The sequence below is a fragment of the Vicugna pacos genome, chromosome 4, assembly GCF_048564905.1.
Source record: "Vicugna pacos chromosome 4, VicPac4, whole genome shotgun sequence".
NCBI lineage: Eukaryota > Metazoa > Chordata > Mammalia > Artiodactyla > Camelidae > Vicugna > Vicugna pacos.
This window is the reverse complement of record NC_132990.1, coordinates 24421563-24447116: the sequence shown is the minus strand read 5'-3', so window position 1 is coordinate 24447116 and position 25554 is coordinate 24421563. Positions and strand designations below refer to the sequence as shown.

The 25554-nt window shown below is 36.0% G+C and overlaps 2 protein-coding genes across 8 annotated transcripts in view; one reads left to right on the top strand and one right to left on the bottom strand.

Annotated features, from left to right (window-relative positions):
* The first annotated feature begins 68 nt into the window (after nucleotides 1-68).
* SNAPC3 (small nuclear RNA activating complex polypeptide 3) lies at nucleotides 69-24828 on the top strand. Of its 2 annotated transcripts, XM_072959396.1 has the most exons (10): nucleotides 69-407; nucleotides 1110-1187; nucleotides 6663-6747; nucleotides 13623-13727; nucleotides 15424-15573; nucleotides 17500-17582; nucleotides 18923-19087; nucleotides 21612-21719; nucleotides 22902-23522; nucleotides 24341-24828. In XM_072959396.1, exons 1-9 carry the CDS (start codon nucleotides 91-93, stop codon nucleotides 23047-23049), a joined length of 1239 nt encoding a protein of 412 aa, XP_072815497.1. In that variant the 5' UTR covers nucleotides 69-90; the 3' UTR covers nucleotides 23050-23522; nucleotides 24341-24828. The 2 variants fall into 2 exon arrangements, with proteins under 2 accessions (XP_072815497.1, XP_072815498.1); XM_072959397.1 differs by lacking the exon at nucleotides 24341-24828 and having other exon boundaries at nucleotides 19050-19087; nucleotides 22902-22928.
* Nucleotides 23217-25554, bottom strand: part of PSIP1 (PC4 and SRSF1 interacting protein 1) — a 39929-nt gene continuing 37591 nt past the window's right edge. For 3 of the 6 annotated variants that reach the window (XR_012071931.1, XR_012071930.1, XM_072959391.1), the window contains one exon: nucleotides 23968-25169. Coding sequence is in view for 1 of the 6 variants with exons in the window: in XM_072959388.1 (XP_072815489.1) it covers nucleotides 23445-23541 (97 nt within the window). In the remaining 5 variants the exon portion in view is untranslated. Of the gene's footprint in view, nucleotides 23542-23967; nucleotides 25170-25554 lie in introns of those variants that run through there. The other 3 variants (XM_072959388.1, XM_072959392.1, XR_012071929.1) reach the window with 3 other exon arrangements.

Genomic DNA, 25554 nt, shown 5'->3' with positions numbered 1-25554 from the left:
GCCGTCCTAGGCCACTTGCAACTACAAGTCCCAGCATGCTCCGCGAGGCCTTGATCGGCCGGCTTTCGCAGGGAAGGGAGTGGGGCGAACATGGCTGAAAGCTTCCCAGGCGGCCCAACGTGCGGCAGGATGGGTGGCAGGCAGGACCCGATCCCCAACAGTGGCGGCTGCAATTTTCCAGAGTATGAGCTTCCTGAGCTAAACACGCGCGCTTTCCACGTGGGCGCCTTCGGGGAGCTGTGGCGTGGCCGGCTGCGCGGGGAAGGGGACTTGTCGCTGAAGGAGCCGCAGGCACCGGCGCTGCCTGGGGACCAAGAGGTCGCCGACTCCGGCCTGGAGGATGCAGCCGTGGCCCGGGATCTGGGCTGTAGCCTGGGAGCGGCAGCCGAGCTGAGGGCGGTGTGCGGGTGAGTGCGGGGCCCAGGGGCTCTTGCGGCTTGGGGTCAACCGGGGTGCAGCCTTGCTCCTGCGTTCCTCTGGGACCTACCCTTGGGCGGGCCTGTGGTTTACTCCCCGGGGTAGAAGGACCGCCCTTTAAAGCTTTCAACCTGCTGGAGCTTTCCCGGAACAACGGTAGAAGTCCCGTGATCCGAATGCAAAATTTCTGCTAGTTGGAGTGAAAGGACCAGAGAGATGCATAAAAGATTAAATTTTCTATTCAGTAGTTTTTAAAGTAATTGTTAATGTATAGAAGCAATCCGTAACAGCGACGTGTATCTGCCATTGACAGACACTTTGATGATGGAGGAACCTTAGAATGATGAGGCTGGAAGATTTAACCGGAAGAGTGTTAAAACCTTGATTAATTCTGGTCTCTTTTGGGCACCTCTTGGTATGCTATTACTGAGATTTTCCCCATAGTGCCTTATTTGGGTTGAAAATATAAAAATAACGATCTCTTTCCGCATTTAATCATATTGGCCGCCTTTAACCAGCCATATATCCTTTTCTTTGTAGACTGTCGGCACAGAATTCGCCTTTAATTCTCCTCCCCTCAGAGCCGCCTGCTGGGTTTTATCTGATTTCTTAATTATTCTGTGATGTGTTTAGGACACAACCCAACTCGCTAAGTCCTAGATGCGTGATTGCTTTTTTTGTTTTTGTTTTAGCCTTGATAAACTGAAGTGCCTCGAGGAAGGGGAGGATCCGGAAGTCATCCCAGAGGATGCAGACCTAGTGACTTTGGGGTATGGAGGACTTTGCTTTTATTACATGCTAGTTATTTAAATTTTTTTCAACATTATATTCAAAAGTTGATAGTATAGTATTGTTATCACCTCAGCCCCTAAACTCAACCATTGTTAACATTTGGCCGTATTTGCTTCAGCTGTATGTATTTGAGATACCTGCTATGTATCTTTTTCTATTGCTGAACCATTCAGTAAGTTACAGACATCATGATAATTTGTCCCTAAGTATATCAGCATATAGCTCCTAAAAGTATCATTCTCCTGCTTAATCCGAGTGGTATTATTTATTATACCTAAGAAAATTAACAGTAAATGCATTAACTCTAATATCCAGCCCCTTTTCAAATTTGTGTTTAAGTGTTTATAAAGGTACAGTTAATCCAGTTAGATTTTTGAATGCAAGCTAAATACTCTTGATAGTACTTCTCAAACTATTTCAAGCTAGATGCTCTGATAGTGTGATAAAGGACTGCTATTTTAAATTTTTTGACAGATCCATACTTTTGTAAAGTAGAATAAAAATGAAATACTAGAAAAATGGAATTGAAAGACAAACAATAAAACTCCAAATTTTTTATGATTAAATTCAACAGTAAAAGTACTGTCGTGTTGCTGTGAACATTTCTAAATGCTTCCTTTCCATGTCTCTACTGATTGGATAACAGTTAGCTCACAAATCAGTTCCAGTCTGCCAACCACATTTTGAGAAACACTGCTCTATGATAATACTATTATAGAGAAACTGTGTGTGCAGTTGTGAAATTTATCATTTCCAATTTGTAGCCCGCTTACTTCGCATCATCTCAGCTGTCATCCTTTATTCTACTTTTTCTGTTGTTCCCCCTCAAAAATGTAGGCAAGTATTTTGGCTCTACCTTGATGTCTTTTGTAATAATTGCCAAATCTGTTTCTCTTATCCCGGTGATGTTTACATTTACAACACTTGGAGCACTACAAAAGTTTCCCGTCTTTCCTAGGTCCTGTTTTTGCTCCTGATTTATCCATCATGCTATCATGTAAGTGTGCTTGTTTGCTGAGAAATTGTCAATGGTCAACCTCTCCTCTTTAGGCAAATTTCAGATTCCTTACTTAGATATTTGAAGCCTTCCACATAGCCCCAATCTGCCTTTCCTGACTTATTTTCAATCATTTTCTCTTTCAGTGGCTGAGAATGCCCATGGCCCTTCTCCCAGCTGAAACCTACCCCATCTTTGAGACCCTAAGATTGCTTTTCACTTCTCTACAACCCACCTGTCTCCCTTAGGGATTGTATGCACTGGTAATGTCTACAGCTCCTCTAACATTTCTAAAGTTCTTGAAGGCTCGTTGGGAATCCAGACTCCTTCATCTGTGTGTTGCCCTTAAGCCTGTTGCACTGCTTTGCTCCATTTGGTGCTCTTTAACTACTGTTGATTGATCAATTGGATTTATTTATTTATTTATTTATTTATTTATTTTCCTTAAAATGCATCTCTGACTGTGTCTCTCTGTTAAAACCTTTCAGTGGCTTCTAGGCAAAAGTCCTGAGTTCTTAAGTGGATCACAAAGGCCTCTATAGAATGGATCTTGCTGATCTTTTCAGCTCTGTATCTCTGCAGTGCTCCAGCCACAATACACTTTTTGACTTCCTAGAATGTGCTCTCTCACTCCAGGCCTTGGCCTAGAACACTTACTCTCCTTATCACCCTGGTCTTGCGGACTTCAGTTTATCTTTCAAGTCTTAGCTGAAGGAGTAAGAACTCCATCTAGCTCCCCCTTTAAGCAAATATAGCCCCCCCCGCCGCCGCTGCCATACTTCCCTGTTGAAATACTCATCACACTTATAATGTACTTATTTAATTTTGTCTTCTAGCTAGAACTTAAAAGTTCCATAAGCTATGTCTGTCATAAACACATTGCTATCTCCCCCATTTGTAGATTTTTGGTACATAATAGAGTCAGTAGATATTTGTAGAATGAGTGGGATAAATTAAACTTGCATAAACCTAAGGAAATGATTTTTTAGAGCTTGGCTGGAAAAAGAAAGTTGATAATAATTATAAACAAAGCAGACTTTTTTTTGCTATAGTTAATTACATGCTAATTGGCTTATAGTGGTTTTATTAAACTGTGTGAAATAATAAGTTTCAGACTGCTTTACGTGGTACTTCCCCTGGCTGTTTTCTGTTTCTTGATCAACTGGATCTCCTTGGTTGTCTTCTAGTCCCTTCCATGGGAGATATGAGTAAGAGAATTATGTGTATATTCTAATATAAAAGAGGCTAGTACAGATTTCCTTGGATGGGATTATTTTGATGTATTGTGAAACTTTCATATTTAAAATAGGACTCACATTAATCTTAGCAGTACCACAAGTAAATTAGACTTGTGCCAAAAGCCAGAAATCTGTATCTCTATGCTTTCTTTTTCCCTAAACCTTCCTTTGTTCTCCCCACCAATAACTTAAAAATATAAAGGTAAAAACAAATTCTAAGTACATCACTCTTCCATTATGACATAAAATAACAACATTTTACAGTTTTTCTTTTCCCCAGTGGAGCTGTTGGACTCATTTTATGTGTGTTAGTGGGGAAAAAGGCACTTTGTTAAGAGATTGACTCTCCTTTGATGCTGGTCTCCTTAATCCATAGCAAACTAAATAACTTACCTTGAGCACTTTTGAGATTTTTTTAGACTACTTAAGAGAAAATTTTAATTCCTCAGAATAAAAGAGAGACTTGTTACTGCATGTGTGCTACTGAAACTTATCCGTCATCTCAGAAGCTTGACCAATGTTGTTTTTAATACAGTAGCATATAAATAGAATATTTAAGAATATAACTTAAGAAATATTTCCAGAATTGGAAAAAATTCCAAATCTACAAATTAAAAGAGCTCACTGGTTACCTAGGAAAATTAACCCCAGTATTACCAACTCTGAGACGTATCTAGTAAAATGATTAAACAAACAACTAGAGAACATAATGGTAGAGAAAATCCCATTTACAGTAGTCAAAAAGGTTAAATACTCAGGAATAAATTTAACAAAAAATGTGTAAAGCTGAAGTAAGGAAAAATTTTAAACACTCCTGACAGACTCAGAAAAAGTCTTGAAAAAATTGAAAGATATCCTCTGTTCTTGAATAGGAATACTAAGCATTATAATGTTGTCAGTTCTTTCTAAGTTAATTTATAAATTAAGTGCAATACCAAAAGTATTGGTTATTTTATGGAGTTAGTTGATAATAAAATTCATATGGAATATATGCAAGAATAACTAGGGAAAACCGGCGGGGGGGATTGTGAGTGCCTAGTAATTTTACCACATATTAAAATATACTACAAAGTCTTTATAATTAAAACAGTAGGTCCTAGCCCATGAATGGACAAATAGACTAATGGAATAGAAGAGAAAGTCCAGTTAGATTCAAATGTGTATGGAAATTTAGTATGACACTATGCACAAGAATAAACTCCCAAGGGATTGGGATCAAAATGTAGAGAATGAAACATACAAATCTTGGTGTAATGAAAGGCTTTCTAACTATGATTTAAATCTAGAAGCAATAAAAGGGAAAAAGTTGATAAAATTAACTGCATAAAAAATGAAAAAATTTGCACGACAAAAACACCATAAATGAAGTCAAAAGACAGCTGCTAGACTTGGAGAAAATATATACCACAAAGAGCCAATAACCCTAATATATAAGAGTTAAAAGCTGAGGTGCAAAAACACAAAGGGAGAATGGAGAAAAGATGTGAACCAATAATTCATACACAAAAAGGATATAAAATAACTCAAAAACATAAAAATGTGCATCTTCATAATTAGAAAAATGCAAATTAAAATGACAAATACCTTCACTTTCTTATCAGACTAGCACAAATTTTAAAATATACATTCTTTTGATGAGGCTGAGGGGAAATGGGCCTTTTCATACATTCCTGATGGAAATGTAAATTGATACAATCCTCCTCTAGGGAGATTTGGTAATACCTCACCCACAATTACATAGGCACTTTTTGACTCAGCAGTCCCACTTCTTACAATCTATTGAAGATGCACCTCCAACAGTATGAAAATATGTTCAGGGTTATTCGTTGCAGCATTGTTTGTAATAGAAAATATTTGAAATACCCTAAATATACATATATAGGAGAGTGTCGAAGAAACTGTAGGAGATCCACACAGTGGAGTATTGTGCAGTTATACTAAAGGATGAGGAAGGATGGACCAATAGAAAGACAGCTATGTGTACATATGTGGGTTAGTGTGTGTGTATATATGTATGTTTCCTACCTCTCTCTGCTGAAAGTCCTAGAAGCAGTGATTGCAGTAACAGTGTGAATGCTTCATGCTCAGAGATAGGTCTCTAAACCTCTCTACAATGAAGGAATTAAGGCTCCTAGGAGAAGTGGTTGATTCCAGGGCTGAGACACAAAAATACAGGATGAGCCCTGAGCATCTTACGGTGCCAGAAAGTAAGGAAATCCTCAAAAAAAAAAAAAAAAAAGTGTCAGCTTGTTGAAAGAACAGGAGCCAATCTGGAGGATCTCCTAATGGCCAAAACTAGAACAATTTGAGCAACAAAATAACAATAGTGTTAGCTTTTAACTTATTGAATAAAGTAAGTATCTATCAATTCTTACTAATAATATAAATGACTGAAGAAATAAATAGGAGGAAAGAGGCAAGTCTTCCTCATAGTACCAATGAGTAAATGTAAAAGGAGGGGAAAAGAGAATCACCATAAAGCATATAGCACAGTATAATGTTGCAGACAAAATCTCCTGATGAATGCAAAAATTCCTGGATAAAGGTTTGAGGAGAAACAAGATTTGCATAGTTTCAAAGTATCTCCCCACCAAACACATCAGATACCAAGGAAAAGAAAGTGTCTTTCTAGCATAGGAACCTGGCAGACAGGAACTTAACCAAGGTAAACATCTCCAGGAATAACACATATTAACATTATGAACCTCACGGTAAGACAGTGAGGATACCATCATTCTTATGGTATTCTTGCCAAAAACTATATACTTACTCCAATTATAAGGAAACAGCAATTAAATCCAAATTGAGGGACATTCTATGAAATAACTGATTAGGGCTCTTTGAAAGCGTCAAGATCATAAAAGACAGACCGAGGAACTATAAGACTACCGGGGAGAGGAGAAATAAATATAATGTGGTATCTGCATAGGATCCTGGGACAGAAAAATAAAGCACTAAATTTTATAATTTGGGTAACTCAAAAAAGATGTATAGTTATTAATACTGTATTAATGTTAATTTCCTAGTCTTGATGATTATCCTATGATCATGTAAGATATTAACATAGGGAAAGCCAGGTAAGAGATATAAGGGAACTCTTTATACTGTTTTTGCAGCCTTTCTTTAAGTCTAAAATTAGTTCAGAATGAAAATTAAATATTAAAGATATTTTTGAAGCCCCAGTAAAGAATGTTGAAGTTTGATTTTTTTTATAACAGGGTTAGAAAGAGACTTCTGGAACATCGGGAAGAAACCATAACGATAGATCGGGTCTGCAGACAAGAGACATTTGCTTATGAGATGGTAAAAGTTTTTTCTTCTTCACCTTTTCCCCTGAAACAGGCTGTCTTTGGATGTTAGTGGTGTCAGTGATGGCAATGTGGTGGCTTTATGTTGGATATGCTTAATTGGAAATGAATTGGAGAAACTTGACCGGCAATGGGAACAGTAGAAAAGGACCCATAAAATTCAAGTGATGTCACATTTTACTCTCAGATCTCTGCCTCTATTTTTGTTTTGCTTTGGTCTTGCTCTCTGTTTAAGGTTAATTTCATGCCTTTCACTACCCTATTTCTGGTATTTTTATTCTGTTCCTGACTTTGGTTTAACTATATCCTCTCCTAGTGCATCATCTTTTAGGTAAAACCTTCAGAAAAATTCAAGATGATGAATAACGAGGAATTAAGTGTTAGTAGACACGATGCGTTCATCAGTACATAGTCTCCGAACATTTTCATCATCCCAAACAGAAACTCTATACCCATTAAACACTAACTCCCCGTTCTCCCTTCCTCCAGCTCCTGGTAACCTCTGTTCTACTTTCCGTCTCTGTGAATAAGTGGAATCATGCAATATTTGTCCTTTTGGTCCAGCCTGTTTTACTTACTGTAGTGTTTTAATGGTTCATCCATGCTGTAGCATGTGTTAACATTTCATCCCTTTTCATGGCTGAATAATATTCCATTGTATGGATATAGCACATTTTGTTTTCATCTGTCATTGGCCGTTTGGGTTATTTCTGCCTTTTGGCTATTGTAACTAATGCTCTTATGAATATCAGTGTGCAAGGATCTGTTTGAGTCCATTTTGAACTTTTCAGTTTATACCAAGGAGTGGAATTGCTTGGTCATTTAGTTATTCTAGGTTTAACATTTTGAGAAACCACCAAACTGTTTTCCACAGGGGCTGTATTATTTTATATTCCCACCAGCCATGCAGGAAGGCTCCAATTTCTCCACATTCTTCACAACACTTAATATTTTCTGGGCTTTAATAATAGTCATCCTAGGGGGTGTGAAGTGGTATTATGATTTTGATTTGCATTTCTTTAATGATTATTGATGCTGGGCATCTTCTGATGTGCTTTTTGGCCATTGTGTATCTTCTTTGGAGGAATGTCTATTCAAGTCCTTTGCATCCTTTGCCAGTATTTAAATTGGCTTGTTTGTCTCTTTGTTTTTAATTTGTAAGAGTTCTTGGTGTGTTCTGGATACTAGACCCTTACCATGTGTATAATTTTAAAATATTTTCTTCAGTCCTATGGATTGTCTTTTCACTCTCTTAACAGTGTCCTTTGATGTACAGAAGATTTTTAATTTGATAAAATTTGATTCATCTGTTTTTTTCTTTTGTTATCTGTGCTTTTGAGGCTATACTTAAGCAACGATCACCAGATCCAGTGTCATGAAGATGTTGTTTTATCTTGTTTTCTTGTAAGAGTTTTATAGTTTTAGCTCTTAGTTTAAGTTGTTGATCCATTTTGAGTTAATTTTTACATTTGGTAAAAGGTAAAGGTTCAACATCATTCTTTTGCATGTGGATATTCAGTTTTCTTAACACTAAAGACTATCCTTTCCCTACTGAGTGGTCTTGGCACCTTTGTTGACCATATGTTTATTTATGAGCTCTCTGTTCTTTTCCATTGGCTTAGGCATGTCTGTCCTTAGCCTGGTACCACATTGTTTGGACTACTGTGGCTTGTGGTTATTTTTGAAATTTGGAAATGTTAGTTGTCCAATTTTTTTTTTTTCCAAGATTGTTTTCACTATTCATGGTCCCCTGAAATTCTTACGAATTTTAGGATGAGTTTTTCCATTTCTGCAGTAAAAACAAAAAAAGCATTGAGATTTTGATAGGGATTACATCAGATCTTTATATTGTTTTGGGTAGTATTGTCACCTTAACAATATTAAGTCTTCTAATCCATGAACAAAAGGTGTCTTTCAACTTACTTAGGTTGTCTTTAATTCTATTCAACAACGTTTTGTGTTTTGTGTGTGTGTGTGAGTGTACAAGTCTTTCATCTCCTTTGTCAAATTTATTACTAAGTATTTTATTTCTTTCCATGCTTTTTAAAAAATTATTGAAGTATAGTTGATTTACAAAGTTGTGTTAGCTTCTGGTGTACAGCCTAGTGATTCAGTTACACATATATGTATTCTTTTTCATTGTAATGTTCTTTGTCATTTTAGGTTATTACAAAATATTGAATATAGTTCCCTCTGCTATACAATAAGACCTTGTTATTTATATATAGTAGTTTGTATCTGCTAATCCCAAACTCCTAATTTATCCCTCGCCACCAGCTTTTCCCCTTTGGTAACAATCAGTTTGTTTTGTGTCTGTTGAGTCTATTTCTGTTTTGTAAATAAGTTCATTTGTGTTATATTTTAGATTCCACATAGAAGTGATATCATAAGGTATTTGTCTGATTTACTTCACTTAGTGTGATAATCTCTAGGTCCATCCATGTTGCTGCAAATGGTATTATTTCATTGTTTTTTATGGCTGAGTAGTATTCCATTGTATTTATATACAACAGCTTCTTTATCCATTCATCTGTTGATGGACGTTTAGGTTGCTTCCATGTCTTGGCTGTTGTAAATAGTGCTGCTGTGAACACTGGAGTGCATGTATCTTTTCAAATTAGAGTTTTCTCTGGATATATGCCCAGGTGTGAGTTTGCTGGATCGTAAGTTATCTCCATACTGTTTTCCATTGTGGCTGCACCAATTTATATTCCCACTGACAGTTTAGGAGGGTTCTCTTTTCTCCACACCCTCTCCAGCATTTATTATTGGTAGACTTTTTGATGATGGCCGTTCTGATCAGTATGAGGTGGTACCTCATTGTGGTTTTGATTTGCATTTCTCTAATAATTAATTAGTGATGTGAAGCATATTTTCATGTGTTTGTTTACCACTTGTAGGTCTTCTTTGGAGAAATGTCTGTTTAGGTCTTCTGTCCACTTTTTTTTTTTTTTTGGTTTCTGTCCACTTTTTAATTGGGTTGTTTGTTTTTTTTGTTATTGAGTTGGATGAGCTGTTTGTATATTCTGGAAACTAAACCCTTGTCAGTTGCATCGTTTGCAGATATGTTCTCCCAGTCGAGAGGTTATCTTTTTGTTTTGCTTATGGTTTCCTTTGCTATGCAAAGGCTTGTAAGTTTAATTAGGTTCCATTTGTTAATTTTTGCTTTTATTCTATATTGCCTTGGGGAACTGACCTAGGAAAACATTGCTGAGATTCATGTCAGATAATGTTTTGCCTATGTTCTCTTCTAGGAGTTATATGTTGTCCTGTCTTATGTTTAAGTCTTTAAGCCATTTTGAGTTTATTTTGTGTATGGTGTGAGGGAGTGTTCTAACTGCATTGATTTACATGCAGCTGTCCAGCTTTTCCCTTTTGCATGCTGTTTTAAATGGAATTGTTTTCTTAATATTGTTTTCAAATTGTTTGTTGTTCCTGTATAGAAATACAGCTGATTTTTGTGTGTTGATTTTATATGCTGCAAATTTACTGAATTTGTTTATTAGCTCTAAAGTGATTTTTTATGTGTGTGGATTCTTTAGAATTTTGTACATAGAAGATCATCAGAGGTAACTTTATCTCTTTTCCAATTTGGTTGCTTACTTGCTCTGCCTTTTTTCCTTACTTACCTTTTTTTTTTTCCTCTAATTTTTCTTGCTAGAATTTCTAGTACTATGTTGAATAGAAGTGGCAAAAGTACTTCCTTATCACTCTTTCACCGTTCAGTATTATTTTAACTGTGGGTTTTTCATAAATGGCCTTTATCATGTTGAAGAAGTTCCCTTTGATTCCTGTTTTATTTAATGTTTTTATCAAGAAAGGGTATTGGATTTTGTGAAATGTTTTTCCTACATTAACTGAGATGATGATTTTTTTTCTATCATTCTATTAGTGTGGTATACTACAATGATTTGCATTTGTTGAACTACTCTTGCATCCTGAGGTTGAATTCCCCCTTGGTTGTGATATGTAATCCTTTTTATATGCTGCTGAACTTGGTTTGCCAGGATTTTGTTGACAAGTTTTCCATTTATATTCATAAGAGATATTGGCTTGTAGTTTTCATAGTGTCTTTGTCTGACTTTATCAGAGTATGCTGATTTCATAGAGTGAGTTAGGAAGTTTTCCTTCTTCAGTTTTTTTGGAAGACTTTAAGAAGGATTAGTGAATTCACCAGTGAAGCCATCTAGTCCTGGGCTTTTCTTTGTTAGGAGGTTTTAAATATTTGATTCAATCTTATTACTTGTTACACTTCTATTCAAATTTTCTATTTCTCCATGAGTCAGATTTGATTCTTTCCTTCCTTCTGCTATTTTTGGGTTTAGTTTTCTTTTTCTAGTTCCTTAGGGATACACTTAGGTTATTGATAGGAGATTGTTCTTTTCTAATGTAGTTGTCTAGAGCTATATGTTTCTTTCTTTGTACTTCTTTTGCTGCATCCCGTAAGTTTGTTTTGTTGTGTTTTTGTTTTCATTTGTGTTAAGGTATTTTGTTATTTCCCTTGTGATTTCTTTTTTGACCCATTGGTTGTTTAATTTCCACATGGATTTTTTCCATTTTCCTTTTGTTACTGATTTCTAGTTTCATTCCATTGTGATCAGAAAAAATACTTTTATGATTTCAGTCTTTTAAAATTTACTAAGACTTGGTGGTCTGTCCTGGAGACTGGTCCATGTGCCCTTGAAAAGAATGTATATTCTGCTCTTGTTGGATGGAGTATTCTATACATGTCTCCTAGGTCTAATTGGTTTACAGTGCTGTTCAACTCTTCTGTCTCCTTATTAGTTTTTAATATGGGTGGTCTACTTGTTATTGAAAGTGGAATATTCCAGTCTCCAAGTATTATTGTATAACCATTTGTTTTCCCTTCAGTTCTGTCAATTTTTGCTTCATGTATTGTGAGGTTCTATTGTTAGCTGCATATATGTTTGTAATTATTGTATCTTCTTGCTGGAGTATACCTTTCATTAATATGTAATGTGCTTCTTTGTCCCTTGTAACCTTTTTTGACTTAAAATCTGTTTTGTCTGACTGTAATATAGCCACCTCAGCTTTCTTTTGGTTACTATTTGTATGGAAGATCTTTTCCTTCTTTTTACCTTGAGTCTCTTTGTGTCTTCATATCTAAGGTGAGCCTGTTGTAGAGAGTGTATCGATGGACATTTTTTTATCCAATCTGCCAATCTTCTGCCTTTGTAATAGGAGTGTTTAGTCCATTTACATTTAAATTAATTACTGATGAGAATTTAATCTGTTGTTTAGCTATTTGTATGTTATATAGTTTTTGTTCTTCAGTTCTTTTATTATTGCCTTTTTTGTTTGTTACTTAACTGAATTTTTGTGGTATATCTTCTTGATTGCCTTCTTTTTTCCTTCTGTATATGTTCTACTTACTTTCTAAGTGGTTATCTTGGGGATTACAATTAATATCATAAACTTACTAGGTTGTTACCTAGTTTTAGTAATATGAGCTTTTTCAGTAGTATCCATATGCTCTGCTATACACCTGTCTCTCCCCTTTGTGTGGTTTTTGTCACAAAATACATCTTTATAGCTTATGCGTTTGTTAACATAATTTATAAATACAATTTTAGGCATTTACTTTTGAAATCACATAGGGAAAAAAAGAAGTTTCAAACCAAAAGTACAGTAATTCTGCCTTTTATGTTTACTTATGCTGTTACCTTTATCAGTGTTCCTTATTTCTTCATATAGATTCGAGTTACTGTCTAGTGTCTTTTCATTTCAGCCTTAAGAACTCTTTAGCATTTCTAATAAGAGGCAAGTACTGATAATGGATTTGCTCAGATTCTGTTTATCTGAAAATGGCTTAGTTTCTCCTTCATTTCTGATGGATAGATTTGCAAGGTGTAGTATTCTTGGTTGATAGTTTTATTTATTTTTTGTTCTTCATGGCTTTAAATATGTCTCCCCACTGCCTTCTTGTCTCCATGGTTACTGGTGAGAGACTAACTTTTAATCTTATTGAGGAATCTGATTTCCTTTAGTTCTTTGTTTGTGGTTTCTTTTAGCTCATTGAGTGCATTTTAGATGGTTTGTTGTCTTTGACTAGTAATTTCAGTGTTTGGGCTTCCTTAATGGTAATTTCTGTCAAATTCTTTTTTTCCTACGAATGGGCCATGTTTTCCTGTTTCTTCATGTGTTTTTATAAGTTTTTGTTGAGAACTTGACATTCTGAGTATGATTTTTACTTGTTGAGGCCTGGAGCTGTCTGTGACTTTTCCAAACTATCTTTCCAATGTGTGTATTCCTTGTGTACAAGCATACCTTATTGTATTGCACACACTTTATTACACTTCACAGATACTGTGGTTTTTTATGAAATGAACGTTTGTGTCAACCCTGCATTGAGGAAGTGTGTTGGCACCATTTTTCCAACAGCATTTACTCAGTTGGTGTCTCTGTCACATTTTGGTAATTCTCACGATTATTTCCAACTTTTTCATCTTTATTGTATTTGTTATGGTGATTGGTGATCACTGATGTTACTACAACTTGTTGAAGGCTCAGAATATGGTTAGCGTTTTTTAGCAATAAAGTATTTCTAATTATAGTATAGGCATACTGCTTATATTACACTTGGTAAACTATAGTATAGTGTAAATGCAACTTTTATGTGCATTGGAAAACCAAAAAATTCATGTAACTTGCTTCATTGTGATATTTGTTGTTACGGTAATCTGGAGCTGAACCCAAAATACCTCCAAGGTATGCCGTGTGGTCACTGAGGTTTCTTTTTCATTATCTCTGGTCAGCCAGTGTGACCTGAGCAAGATTTTTTGTACACTGCCTCTGATCTGGGTCATAGTGTCGGATTTTAGGTCTCATTAATTTGTTTTCCTTCTTCAGGAGTCACATGCCATAGGAAAAAAGCCTGAAAATCCAGCAGACATGATTGAAGAAGGAGAGCTTATCCTATCTGTGAATATCTTGTACCCTGTTATATTTCATAAGGTCAGTAGTAAAACCTTTTGGACTCACAGATCATAAGTGACTTTTGTCAAAGAGTTTAATTATTTGAAGTTACATTACTTAGGGTTCAAAATAAATGGAAGCATATGCTGTCTTATCTGACATTCTGTCTCTATTACTGGGTTTTTTGTTTTAGAAGGAATAGTATAAATGAGGTCAAATTTCAAATAATCTCTTGACTAATACGATTACAGTTACAGCATTGGAACGTATACCTACCTGATTTCTGTACTAGTAGCAACTGAATATGTATGTAAATCCACAGTGATTCTGATTATATGAATTCCTGAGGGTTTTTTTTTTACAGAAAAACTGGTAAAGAAGGGGAGTAGTCTTTGTTCACTAATTCACAATTCATGGGACATTATTGAACTAAAACCATTTCTTCTTAGATGAAAATGCAGAAGTTCATAGGTCAAGGGTATTCAGGAATGTCCTAGGAGTCTCTAATAAAAAGAACTCTGTCCTACCCAGAGTGTATATATTCTTGCTTCCCCAACTAGGTGTATCATAAACTTTGATGAGATTTAAGTGAAATACTACTGTAGATGAATTGCACTTGTGAATAAATGGGCTTTGGTGAATCATCTGGGATATAGTTAGTATTAATTACCTTGTTTGATTAAGATCTCAAATTATCAATCAGAGAAAACAAAGCAAAACAAAACCAATAAAAGCAAACCTCTGGGTTTATAACATGAGGGTAGTGCATAGATTGCTTGACTTTAATGAGGTAACTTCCAGGAAATTTTAAAAGAGAGTGAAATTATATTCCAAAGACTCTTCAAGCTAATGTCATTTTAGTAATATCTTGATTATAAACTTTAGCTTAAACTAAAAAAGTTTTATTGCCAAGTGTTTTAGTCCATCCTGGCTACTGTAACAAAATAGCACACACTGGGTACCTTATAAACAACAGAAATTTGTTTCTCCCAGTTCTGGAGGCTGGAAGTCTAAAAGCATGGTGCCAGCCCTCGAAGGCCCCACCTCCTAACACCATCACACTGAGCCTTAGGAATCCAACTTGTAAATTTTGGACAAACATAAGTAGTGACCAAGTGTCTCAGTGTACTCCTGGGATTTTAATTTATGGAGCTGACTGAGTGACAGCTCTGGAGGCCAGTGCCATTGAAAGAAAATTTTTATTATTTACACTTCCTGAGAGGAGGGGATGTGCCGTGCCATGCAGGGCCACAGGGGAAGCACCAGTGTATCAGTCAGGAGGCAGAAAAGAGCAAGGGGAAGGCATAGGCCACAGCCATTATTGGAGTTTCCACAGGAAGGGCAAGGCAGGGCAGAGTAAACAGTCTGGGATGGACTAGCTTGAATAATTCCAGTGGGTCTGAGCTGCCCTAGTTGTCTGGTACCTGGCTCTGGGTCGATTTAGGACAGGGGAAATACTGGCTTGGCGTATGAGAGTTAAGGAAGGAACATAGTTTGAGAGAATGGGCTCTGGGTCACAGGGGAGATGTAAACAGCTTTGGTGATTAGTTGGGACCTATAATTCATAGATGCTGAGTAGACAAATACAGAATCTAAGAAAATGCAGGACACCATGTTATGGGGATAACTTAAATTAAGGAAACCACTAAATTAATTGACCTCATCATGACAGGATTTATAGTTTAAACGCTTTGTCTCTAAGTGAACACTGAACTGTTTACCATCTGACTTTTAGCACAAAGAACACAAACCCTACCAGACGATGCTGGTATTGGGCAGTCAGAAGCTCACGGAACTGAGGGATTCCATTTGCTGTGTCAGTGACCTCCAGATAGGTGGGGAATTCAGCAACACTCCTGACCAAGCTCCTGAGCACATCAGCAAAGTAAGGTGATTTTTTTTTCCTAACCCCCATAAGACAAGAGGAAATAATTATAATAAGCTGAAGAAATAGTGATTACTCTACCAGGCTTATGAACATTGCAGTAAATGCTTTCTTCTTCTGTGTCATTCCATCAAGTCTGTTTCTTCCCTTCTGTTTATCATCAAGACTTTTTCAAAGATTAGGCTATCCCTGGTTTTGATTTCTTCATCTCCCATTTATTTCTCAACACTTCTTTGTATACTCTTCTTTCTAAGGTCATAGGACCACCTAACTGTCTAACCAATAGGTCTCTTTTCCATGTTCATACATCTTGACCTCACTTTAGCAGTGGAATCTGCTGTTCTCTCTCCTCTTTCAAACTCTGTATGAGTTTGTCTGTTATAACTGCCCCCAGCAAAGCGTTGGAGAGCATCACTGCCTAGAGAAGAAGCTGTCAGTCCAAGGACCAGAGCAGCCAGGGCCCTAACACCTGTTGTTGGTCCTTGCTGGTGTTTCCCAGGGTGCTGCTCTCAAAGGGACAGGGAAACCCTACATACCAGCGGGATCAGGATAGAAGGGAGCAAAGTGGTAGGCTGGCCACCCAGTTTTCAGAAGGGATTGCTTACCCCAATAAAGTAGTAGGGCCTTAATCCTTCTGAATTTCATGTAGAGCAAGTTTGACCTAATTGTGTTACCTGGTACAGCTCTGGCAGAGGACCTCAGGTTTACTGGCATACTTAACAGGGACAGCTTCTCCTGTAGATCAGTGAAAAGATGTTTGGAACAATGAGAATGGGGGTAGAGTTTGGACAGGAACCATCACAATCTCTTCTTTTGCTCATTCCTTTGCCATCAGCTACATAAGTGTTGTCATAATTTAGGTTTCATCTTAGTTCTTATTCTAAATTCTTCTCCTGGGCAAATGTGGGTAAGAGATCATAGAAAAATCTGTTCTGATACCCTTATTTTCTCAGTGAAATAAACAGCAAGGTTTTCAGCTGAAGGTAAGTCATGAGAAAAAGATGCTGGCAGTTTCAGAAGGAATAAAACAGTAACCCTGAAAAAGGGCAGAGCGCATCCGCTATAGAGAGGTGGTAAAAATGCCCAGCAGCACTGAGGCTGAGTGAGAATGTCCAGTAGGCACTTAAAAATAATGGGTCTAGAAACCAAGAGAGAATGTGGCTAGAGAGACTTACAGAGACCAGCGTATACTTAAAGCCATGAAAATTGAAGTGTCTGATGCCAATGCTGGGTTATCTGTAGATGGGGGATTCTGTTATGAAGTCAGGATTAAGGGACCACCCCTCTGATGGAAAGCCTGGTAGACTGAAATTTGAAACATGAGGGTTCAGACCATTTGTGCACCTACTATGGTACTTTGGTCAAGATTGCTTGAGTGAGAATAGAAATTCACATTCTGCCTGGCTGAGTTATTGAAAATATAGAGAGAGAGTTTTTATGAAGGCCCACTGAAAATACAAAACAAATGACAGAACAGCAGAACTCCATGATCATTGTTATCACTGCAGAAACGTCAAAGATCTAACTTTGTTTAGTTTTTAGTTCTGATACCCAAAATGTCACTGCTCTGTCTGCATATAATAAAATAATATTGAAGTTTATTTCAGTTCTAATTGGGTTCCTTTCATGAATCCTAGGAGAATATACACATTTAAATCAAATCTAGTGATTAAAACAGCAATAGGATAAAATTGAAAATAGCAGAAAGGATTGTGTCCTTACACCTTTACCCCTGCTAACTAACATACTTGTCACATAAGAGGTTCCCATTAAGTGTTAAATAAATGAGCTGAGCATATCTGTGAAGTTGCATGAAGTTATTGTAAAACATATTAGTGTGATTTTTATGACAAATATGGAATACTTAAAGCAGTTTCATAATTGTTAATACTGAGCTTTCTCTCAATGCGATCTGTTTTCTTCTAGGACCTGTACAAATCAGCCTTCTTTTATTTTGAAGGAACATTTTACAATGATAAAAGGTACCCTGAGTGCAGAGATTTGAGCAGGTATACTTTCCAAAAATCTTCTCAAAGTCTTTTCTGTTTCTAGTTGTCAAAATAGTGGTGTCTCCACAAATTCTCTTATTGGTCTTTATTGTTAAGGATCTTTGCCAAGGAATTACTTTGCTAGATTGTTTTGTTTATTTGAGGGTTAAAAATTATGTTTTTAAAATATTTTCCAAGTTATTTCATCTGGTTCACCTAGGTTATAAGTTAATCAAATTTTTTTCCCAAGAAGAAAATTTTCTTACCAAAGACACACCTACACTCTAATTTCAAGATCTTTGTCAGCTATCTCAAATTATTTTTTAAATATATTATCAACTCTTTTAGAAATTATAGTAAGTCTTGAGTTTAGCCTTAGATACATCTAAAAAAGATTAAATACCACTTAAACACGCTTTATTAATCTCTGTTCTTCATATTTAGGTGATAGTAAATTAATCTTTCACTATTTTTTCTGCTTGTCTAATGTATTCCATTATTCGCCCTAGGAGTGTGTGTGTGTGTGTGTATATATGTATGTGTGTGTGTATATGTATATATAGTTGCTTAAGTACATAACATGAAAAATCTTTATCTAGTATCATTACCTACATAAAAGCATTGCTGTACTTTTATTATTAGTGACGTGGCAGCTAGAGTGTATATGTATATTTTTTCTGAGAGTTTTAAATAAATTCTTACTATAGTCATTTATATCCATATTCTAATGCAGCAGTTCTTGGACTTGGGTCTCTGCCAAAAAAGATTTACTCCTTTGTAAACAATTGAGGACTCCAAAGAGCTGTTTATGAGTATTATAACTGTAAATATTTATCATATTAGAAGCTGAAACTAAGAAATATTTTAAATATTAACCAGTATTATTGAACTATAGTTGATTTACGGTTGTGTAAAATTAACTGATTAAAATAGTCCCATTAGTTACCATTAATAACATTTCTGTGAAAAATAACTGTTTTCCAAAACAAAGTAGTGAGAAGGGTGTTACGTATTTTCCATTCAATTTGAAGTGCTAACACACATCACATAGCCTCCAGAAAACTGGTTCATTTATGAGAGAATAAGTTGAAAAGGGCAAGTGATAGTTTAGGATTATTGTAAAGGTGACTTTGGCCTCCCAAACCTCTGAGGGGTCTCAGGACCATGCTTTGAGAACTGCTGCTCTAACTGATGCAGAGGGATTCAGAGTTCCTTCCTCCTTGCAACATGGATCAACCACTCTGACTTTCATCTCAAGATGGTAGCTGTCCAGTTAATTGGGTGAGCTGGCTTTGGTGAAGTACTGCAGTCACAAACCATTTGTGGAGCAGTGGTACATCCTTATCCTTTCTCCCCTTCAGAACCATCATTGAGTGGTCAGAGTCCCATGATAGAGGCTATGGCAAGTTTCAGACTGCTAAGATGGAAGATTTCACCTTTAATGACTTGTATATTAAACTGGGTTTTCCTTACTTATACTGTCACCAGGGAGACTGTGAACACGTTGTTGTCATTACTGACATAAGGTAAGTGGCAGCACTCAGAACATTTTGTTGTTTGTCCTGTTTTCTTTCTTTGTTGCACAGGTAGTTTTGTTTTGTTTTGTTTTTGGTTTGGTTGCAATAAGAGGAATTAAAAGTAATCACAGCAGCTTGGGTCACGTGTTAGCTTTCCATACAGTGACCAACTCTGTATCCATTTGCATCTTCTATTGTCTTTTGGAAAACCTGTAATAAATACTTTGCTGTTTATTAAAGTGTTAAAAATTTGCAAATACTTTAAAAAGTGTCTCCATTTGTATGTTAAACAGCTATTATTCAAGTAATAGTCATTCACTTTGTATATCATGTAGACCCTCTGCTTTGCAAATTTGCAACTATATTTCTAGGTTTCTTCTCTTTCTGCCCAAATTTGAAGGAGATAAAAGGGAACTGGGAGGGCGAGGGAGGGTATATAACTCAGTGTTAGAATGCATGCTTAGAATGCATGAGATCCTGGGTTCAACCCCAGTATCGCCATTAAGATAAAGTAAAATTTAAAAAACTAATCGTATAAAGTAAAATTTTAAAAACTAATTGCCCCCCCAAAAAGGGGGGCCTACAAGGAGAGGAATTCTAATATTTGATAAATATGAAGACTTCATGCTTTGATAAAGATTTAGAGTGGGAAGGCCTGAAATAGCTGGTATCTCTAATGAATAAAGCTATTTATTTCATTATTTAGGAAATCTCAGTTTATGAAGGACCAATATATAGGTATAAGCCCTGCTCTATTCTTGGCTTGGTTTTTTTCTGAGAGACAATTTTTAAGATTTTCTTTATGGACCGATGATAGACTTACGGTTTTATTATACTGGTAATAGGAACTGTTGGTTTCAGAACGTCCCTGCTTCCATTTTTTCTGGGTTTTAGTGACCAGTCTTCAAAAATTTACCGCCTATGCCCTCATTCTCAGGAAGCTGCCAGAAGTACCTTACACAAAGAGTAAACCTTAAAAAAGAAAAACATGGAATGCAAAGCACAATAGATAAGACATGAAAGGAACTCTCAGAATGATGGGAAAGGGAAGTCCCAGAATGATGGCTATAGCACAGACCTAGAGAACAGCTTGGAGCGGAGACTGGAGCAGGACAGAGGACCTAGGAAGCCTGTCCTGAGACTGCTAGACCTCCCGCTGGTGCATAACCCATATGGAGAGCACATTTACTGGTCAGTCAGAAAGCAGGGAACTGCATCAGTGACGGGTACACTGCAGCCTAATCAAATGCAAACATGGGAGAATTAGTAGCTAGAAGACTAAAGTGTTATGCAATAAAATGAACTGATAGTTGTGTGGTTTAGGGGGATGTTTAATTCATTCGTCATAATTTAAACATTAACTACCTATTTAATCAAATTTAGTAGTTCTGTGGAGGGATGTTAAGGAGCTATATTAAAAAGCAGATAAGAAAGGAAAACAGTTTTCTCTAGGGAAGAATTGCTGAAGAGCCAGGAGAGCTCATAAGCCTCATAGATTTCTATGATTTCTTCAATAATGTGTTCTTTAAATTTTATGTAAGCTGTTCTGCTTGCTTGTCATTCAAATGAGGGGGAATGTGCATCAGAATAAGCATAAGATGGAAGACAATCCACTTTTCTCTGGTGGTCTGAGTTTCCTTACATTTCTTACAGCGTAGGCACTATACAGTATCATTCCTTAAATTCAAGGCAATTTGCAAAAACAGTTTACACTACATTTGCAGTGTAGGACTTTCCTAAGGAAATGTTTAAGTGTAATTGACTCCAAGTAGTTTTTTACTTTATAGGATAATTTAATCATTGATGCCATTCCACAGTTTTAATAGTTGGTAAACTGTTAAGTTTGTTTATCGTTTTCTGATGGTAAAGTTGATATATTGCTACCCTCTCTTACTTAAAAAAAATCAAATTTTGTAATTATCAGGGACCTTTAGAATACTCTTGTGCATTCCCTTCATTTTTCAGATGAAGAATTGGGTCCAGCATGGTTAAGGGATTTATCCAGACCCACACCAAGCTGGTTAGTGTCATAGTGGAGACTGACTCCCACATAAAATTTCTTAATTCTGACACCTAAAACTAAAGTCCTAATTCACATTATTTCAGAAGTCAGATTTAGATTTTAGTAAAGGGGCTCTTTTAATTAAAAAAAAAAAAGGGCGAGCGAGCATGTCTGTAACACACAGGCAGTTAATGGAGGAAAATAGCACTCAGTAGACTTGCTCAAACTGTGTTCCATAAAAAGGTACTAAATGTTGAGCAGAGAAAGGATTCTCTGATGGAATACGTTAAAGAAATGCTGCCTACAGTATTTCTCCCTTGAGTTGCAGTGCACATGGCCATAGAGGGATTTGGGAAGTTTCACAGGAAAGAAAACAATCCCAAATGGTCTTTTGGAAAAAGTGTTTTGTGGAACACAATACATTGAAAAATATACATACTGTGTTCTTAATTTTGAGGTAAGGATACGTTTCATTACAGATCACAGAAATTTGCACTATAATATCTTCATTTATTTTCTTACATACAAAAGGCTTGTGCATCATGATGACTGCTTGGATAGGACACTTTATCCCCTTCTTATCAAGAAGCACTGGCTCTGGACCAGAAAATGTTTTGTTTGTAAAATGTACACTGCTAGGTAAGTGATTTTTTTTCCTTGAGAAGTATAGGTTCTCAAAAGTCAAGTACTGATTTCAGTTTTTTTCTATTTTGAATCTGAGGACTTATACTTTGGGGTATAAATAATAGAAAGGGTTTTATCTAGTAGGAAAGCGCCATAGAGATTAGTACAAATCAGTTTAGTAGGTTACAGCCACATTTTTCAACAATAAGGAAATGAATTACGATGTACAGTTTAAGTCCAGGGATTAGGTCAGACTTTAGTTGGGTTGATACTGGATGATGGTATCATCAGGGAGCCATGTTCTTTCTGCCTCTTGTCTGCAGCTTTACATTATTGGCTTCATCCACAGCTTCTTCATGATTAAAATAACACTGCGGCTCATTTTTAATGAGGTCAAATTATGGTTTTATAAAGTTTTGTGGTTTTGCATGTTTAGGTTATGTTTAACTGTGCATCAAAGTCAAAAAGCCATTCAGAGAAAAAGGGAAGACTTTGGTGTCATTTGTTTGTTTTGGGTTCCCCACCACAATATGCTTTTCTAGATGATTAATAGGAAAACATGATAAATTAGGTATCAGATCAAAACAGAAATCAAGAAATGTTAAAATGTTATGACATACAGAATTTAGATAGACTGAAAAATACCATTTTCACTTAATACAACTTCTCAGAACAAAAAATCTCAGTTGAATAATATTGCCCATTTCCCCATTTTTATACACTCTTAACATTTTATCCTAAATTCTAGGTAAAACAGCTGGAGTTTTCAAAATAACCAGTACTAATTTATCAGTTAGATAAGCAAAAAAGTTTATTGACTCTGTAGAATCTAATATTATGGATTTTCAAGATGGCCTATTAGCAGACAACGATTATGTTCATATTAACAGTTATTTGAAGGATAGGTGTCATAGCAAAAGTGTGGATGCTTTCAAGTATAGATTTATATTCTTTTCTACTTACCTGTTAAGTCTTTCAGAGAAGTTACCCTCTTGCCTTGCAGAGTATTGGTGGTGCTATGTCTCTACCTATATATGTGTATGCAAAATTATGTACAGGATTATAATGTATAAATAAGATAGAATGATAAGGCAGTAGTGGGAATGTTATGTTCACATATTACTGCAAATCATAACTTGCAGCACATTCAAGCATGAAAAAGTTGATTGTAATGATGTACATCTTTTTTAACTACAGATGGGTGACGAACAATGACAGTTTTGCACCAGAGGACCCATGTTTCTTTTGTGATGTTTGCTTCCGAATGCTTCACTATGATTCAGAAGGCAACAAACTGGGGGAATTCCTCGCTTATCCTTATGTTGATCCTGGAACCTTTAATTAATAACAAAAGTGTACCCTTGTGAAATAATTGTCCTCTTGGATGGTTACTTCACTTCCAAGAAATGCCACTGAGGAACAGGATCAACTTGAAGCAGTTAACTAAAGTTACCAGCCCTGCAAAAGTTCAAATCGCAGATTTTCCTATAAAGAAACTTGAGTGTATTTAAATGCTTTGAAATATATTATTTTAGTATTTATTCCAAAGTACATTTTTTATTCCATGCTTTTTGCCCATTTTTAAGTGAATTGTCTCACTGAGTTGTAGGAGTACTGTATGTATTCTGAATACATATCCTTTGTCAGATACAAGTATTTTGGTTTTCTCCCAGTCTGGTTTGCCTATTCATTCTGTGTCCAGAGGGCTTTTTGTTCATTATTAGCAAAGTTCTCTTAACGTTACATCAAGTGATGGAAGTGTTTTGAAAATTCTTTGAAGAATGTGAGAGCTACACCTTGTACCATGAGGCCTCCAAGGTAAAGATCCTTCAAATATCTGTAATAAAAATGAGGGAGAAGTTAAGGGAAAAACTGTACTTTAAAAGAAATACAGTATTAGCAACTATTGTGTAATTTAATCTTACACTGGGCACTTTTGTAATGTTAGGTTTTGGTAGAAACTAGTCTCACTAAAGACTTGGAGACTCCCTGTATGGATGATTATAAAGATCTTGAGTATATACTCTTACCTTCACAGAAGGAACATTTAAATTGAAGCTTCATTTTTTTGATCAGAAGTTTTTAGAATCAGAAAGTGCTATTAGTTTAAAATATGTCAATTTAATATCTTTATTATCTAAAAAATTTTAAATTAGATTTTATCTAATATGACCAATGAGTGGACATGGGAAATCAAGATCCTATGGATTGCTAGCTCTGGATCACTTAATTCGTGGGCAATAATACCCGGTACTCTATATGCAAAAAGAAAACACAAGTTTGTTTTTTTTTTTAATTTACCACTTTATTGTTTGTAATGGAGGTGTTAGGGATTGAACCCAGGACCTCATGCATGGTAAGCATGAGCTTCATCCATTGCCCCACAAGTGTTTCTCTAGCCCAGCTCTTCCTGCTGTGATAAATCCTAGTTATCCTATTCTCATTCTGGGCCGTAGGGCAACTTTGATAAATTCTGAGGTCTAGATCCATCGGAGAAAATTATGGCTACCTATATTGAAATGTTTTCTGCAAGTCTTTTTTGGTGGAAAATTTATTTCTGTTTAAGACTTTTGGGAATGCCAAAAAATAGTTCACTCTAAGTGTGTCATATTTAAATTTCATCTTCTCTTTTCTAGGTTATATTTAAATAAATCTGAATTCTACACTCCCTGGATGGCTAAGAAAAGACATTACCATATAAATCAGAAACTGATGAAGCCTGTAAGACTATGTGTTTAAAAGGTTGACACTGAAATGTTTTATGGACTTAATTGCCACATATCCAGTTAAGTCAACTGGTATAAAGAAGACCAGTACCTATTTCTACCAGTGGTTGCATTAAGGAACTAAGATCCCCTCCATGGCTGGCTGGCTGTTACTGCCTAAAAGTTTACTTTCATGTTTCCAATGATGCTAAATTTGAACAGATTGAAAAATTCTGCTGGAAAACCATAGATTTACCTAATTCCTTAAAGTTCCACAGGTAAAAATGAATTTTTGCTTCCTTTATTGTTTAACTGCATTCCTTATAGGTCTTACATCAGTATGTAAGGGTCTGTTTATTTTCATTTCATAGTCTCAAAACAGCAAATTCCAGAAAGTAAATGTCATAAAGAAGCATTAATCTATGTGTGGTACCAGTCAATTCATTTTTACTGGAAAAAGAAGATTGTCAGTTAAAACATTACTGCTACTGAAATTTTGTCCTTTACTAAGATTATTCTGCTGGTTCTTAAGGTTATTTCTTCACCAAAGTTACAAAGGCTCATATACCTTTCTATAATCATTTCCTGGTAAGATCTAGAGAAAAGGCCAACCATGTTACTCCCAGAACTTGCCAATGTATTATGTATCAGTTATACAGGTTTCCAATCAAGTTCAAGTCAAAAGAAACTCCTAACTTTGAAGGCATAAAAGATGTCTTGTTGAAGGCATAAAAGATGTCTTGAAGCAGGGATTTTGTAGCTGTAAAATTCAGTATTAAACATGACTGTTAAATTACACGTATCACTTCAATGGAGTAGGCAAACATTAAAGAAAATGTTGTCATGAACTTATCAGTATCCTCTGTAGTTAGAAAATGAATCAGATTTTGATATAATAGTGGATGCACATGCACAAAATCACTGTCTAGAAAAGCAGTACCTATTTTCGGCTTCAGTATCCCTTTAAAGATAATCTGATCTTTATCCCAAGCAAACTGCAGTGTCTTTATCATCTCTGAGGTTGGAGAATTACACAGCACAAATATAAATGCATTTCTGCCTGGACAGCAGCTTCTCCATTTCTTAAGATGTAATTATGGGTTTGCTATTTCCAATAGATCATCCTTTCTCTGGCCAATGGGACA

What these genes read in the sequence shown, in the direction of transcription:
- SNAPC3 (XM_072959396.1), top strand. Translation starts at nt 91, where the DNA reads ATGGCTGAAAGCTTCCCAGGCGGCCCAACGTGCGGCAGGATGGGTGGC. An exon ending in GAGCTGAGGGCGGTGTGCGG is followed by an intron (nt 408 to 1,109) that starts GTGAGTGCGGGG and finishes TTTTTGTTTTAG; the next exon opens with CCTTGATAAACTGAAGTGCC. An exon ending in GAGTGCAGAGATTTGAGCAG is followed by an intron (nt 17,583 to 18,922) that starts GTATACTTTCCA and finishes TCTCCCCTTCAG; the next exon opens with AACCATCATTGAGTGGTCAG.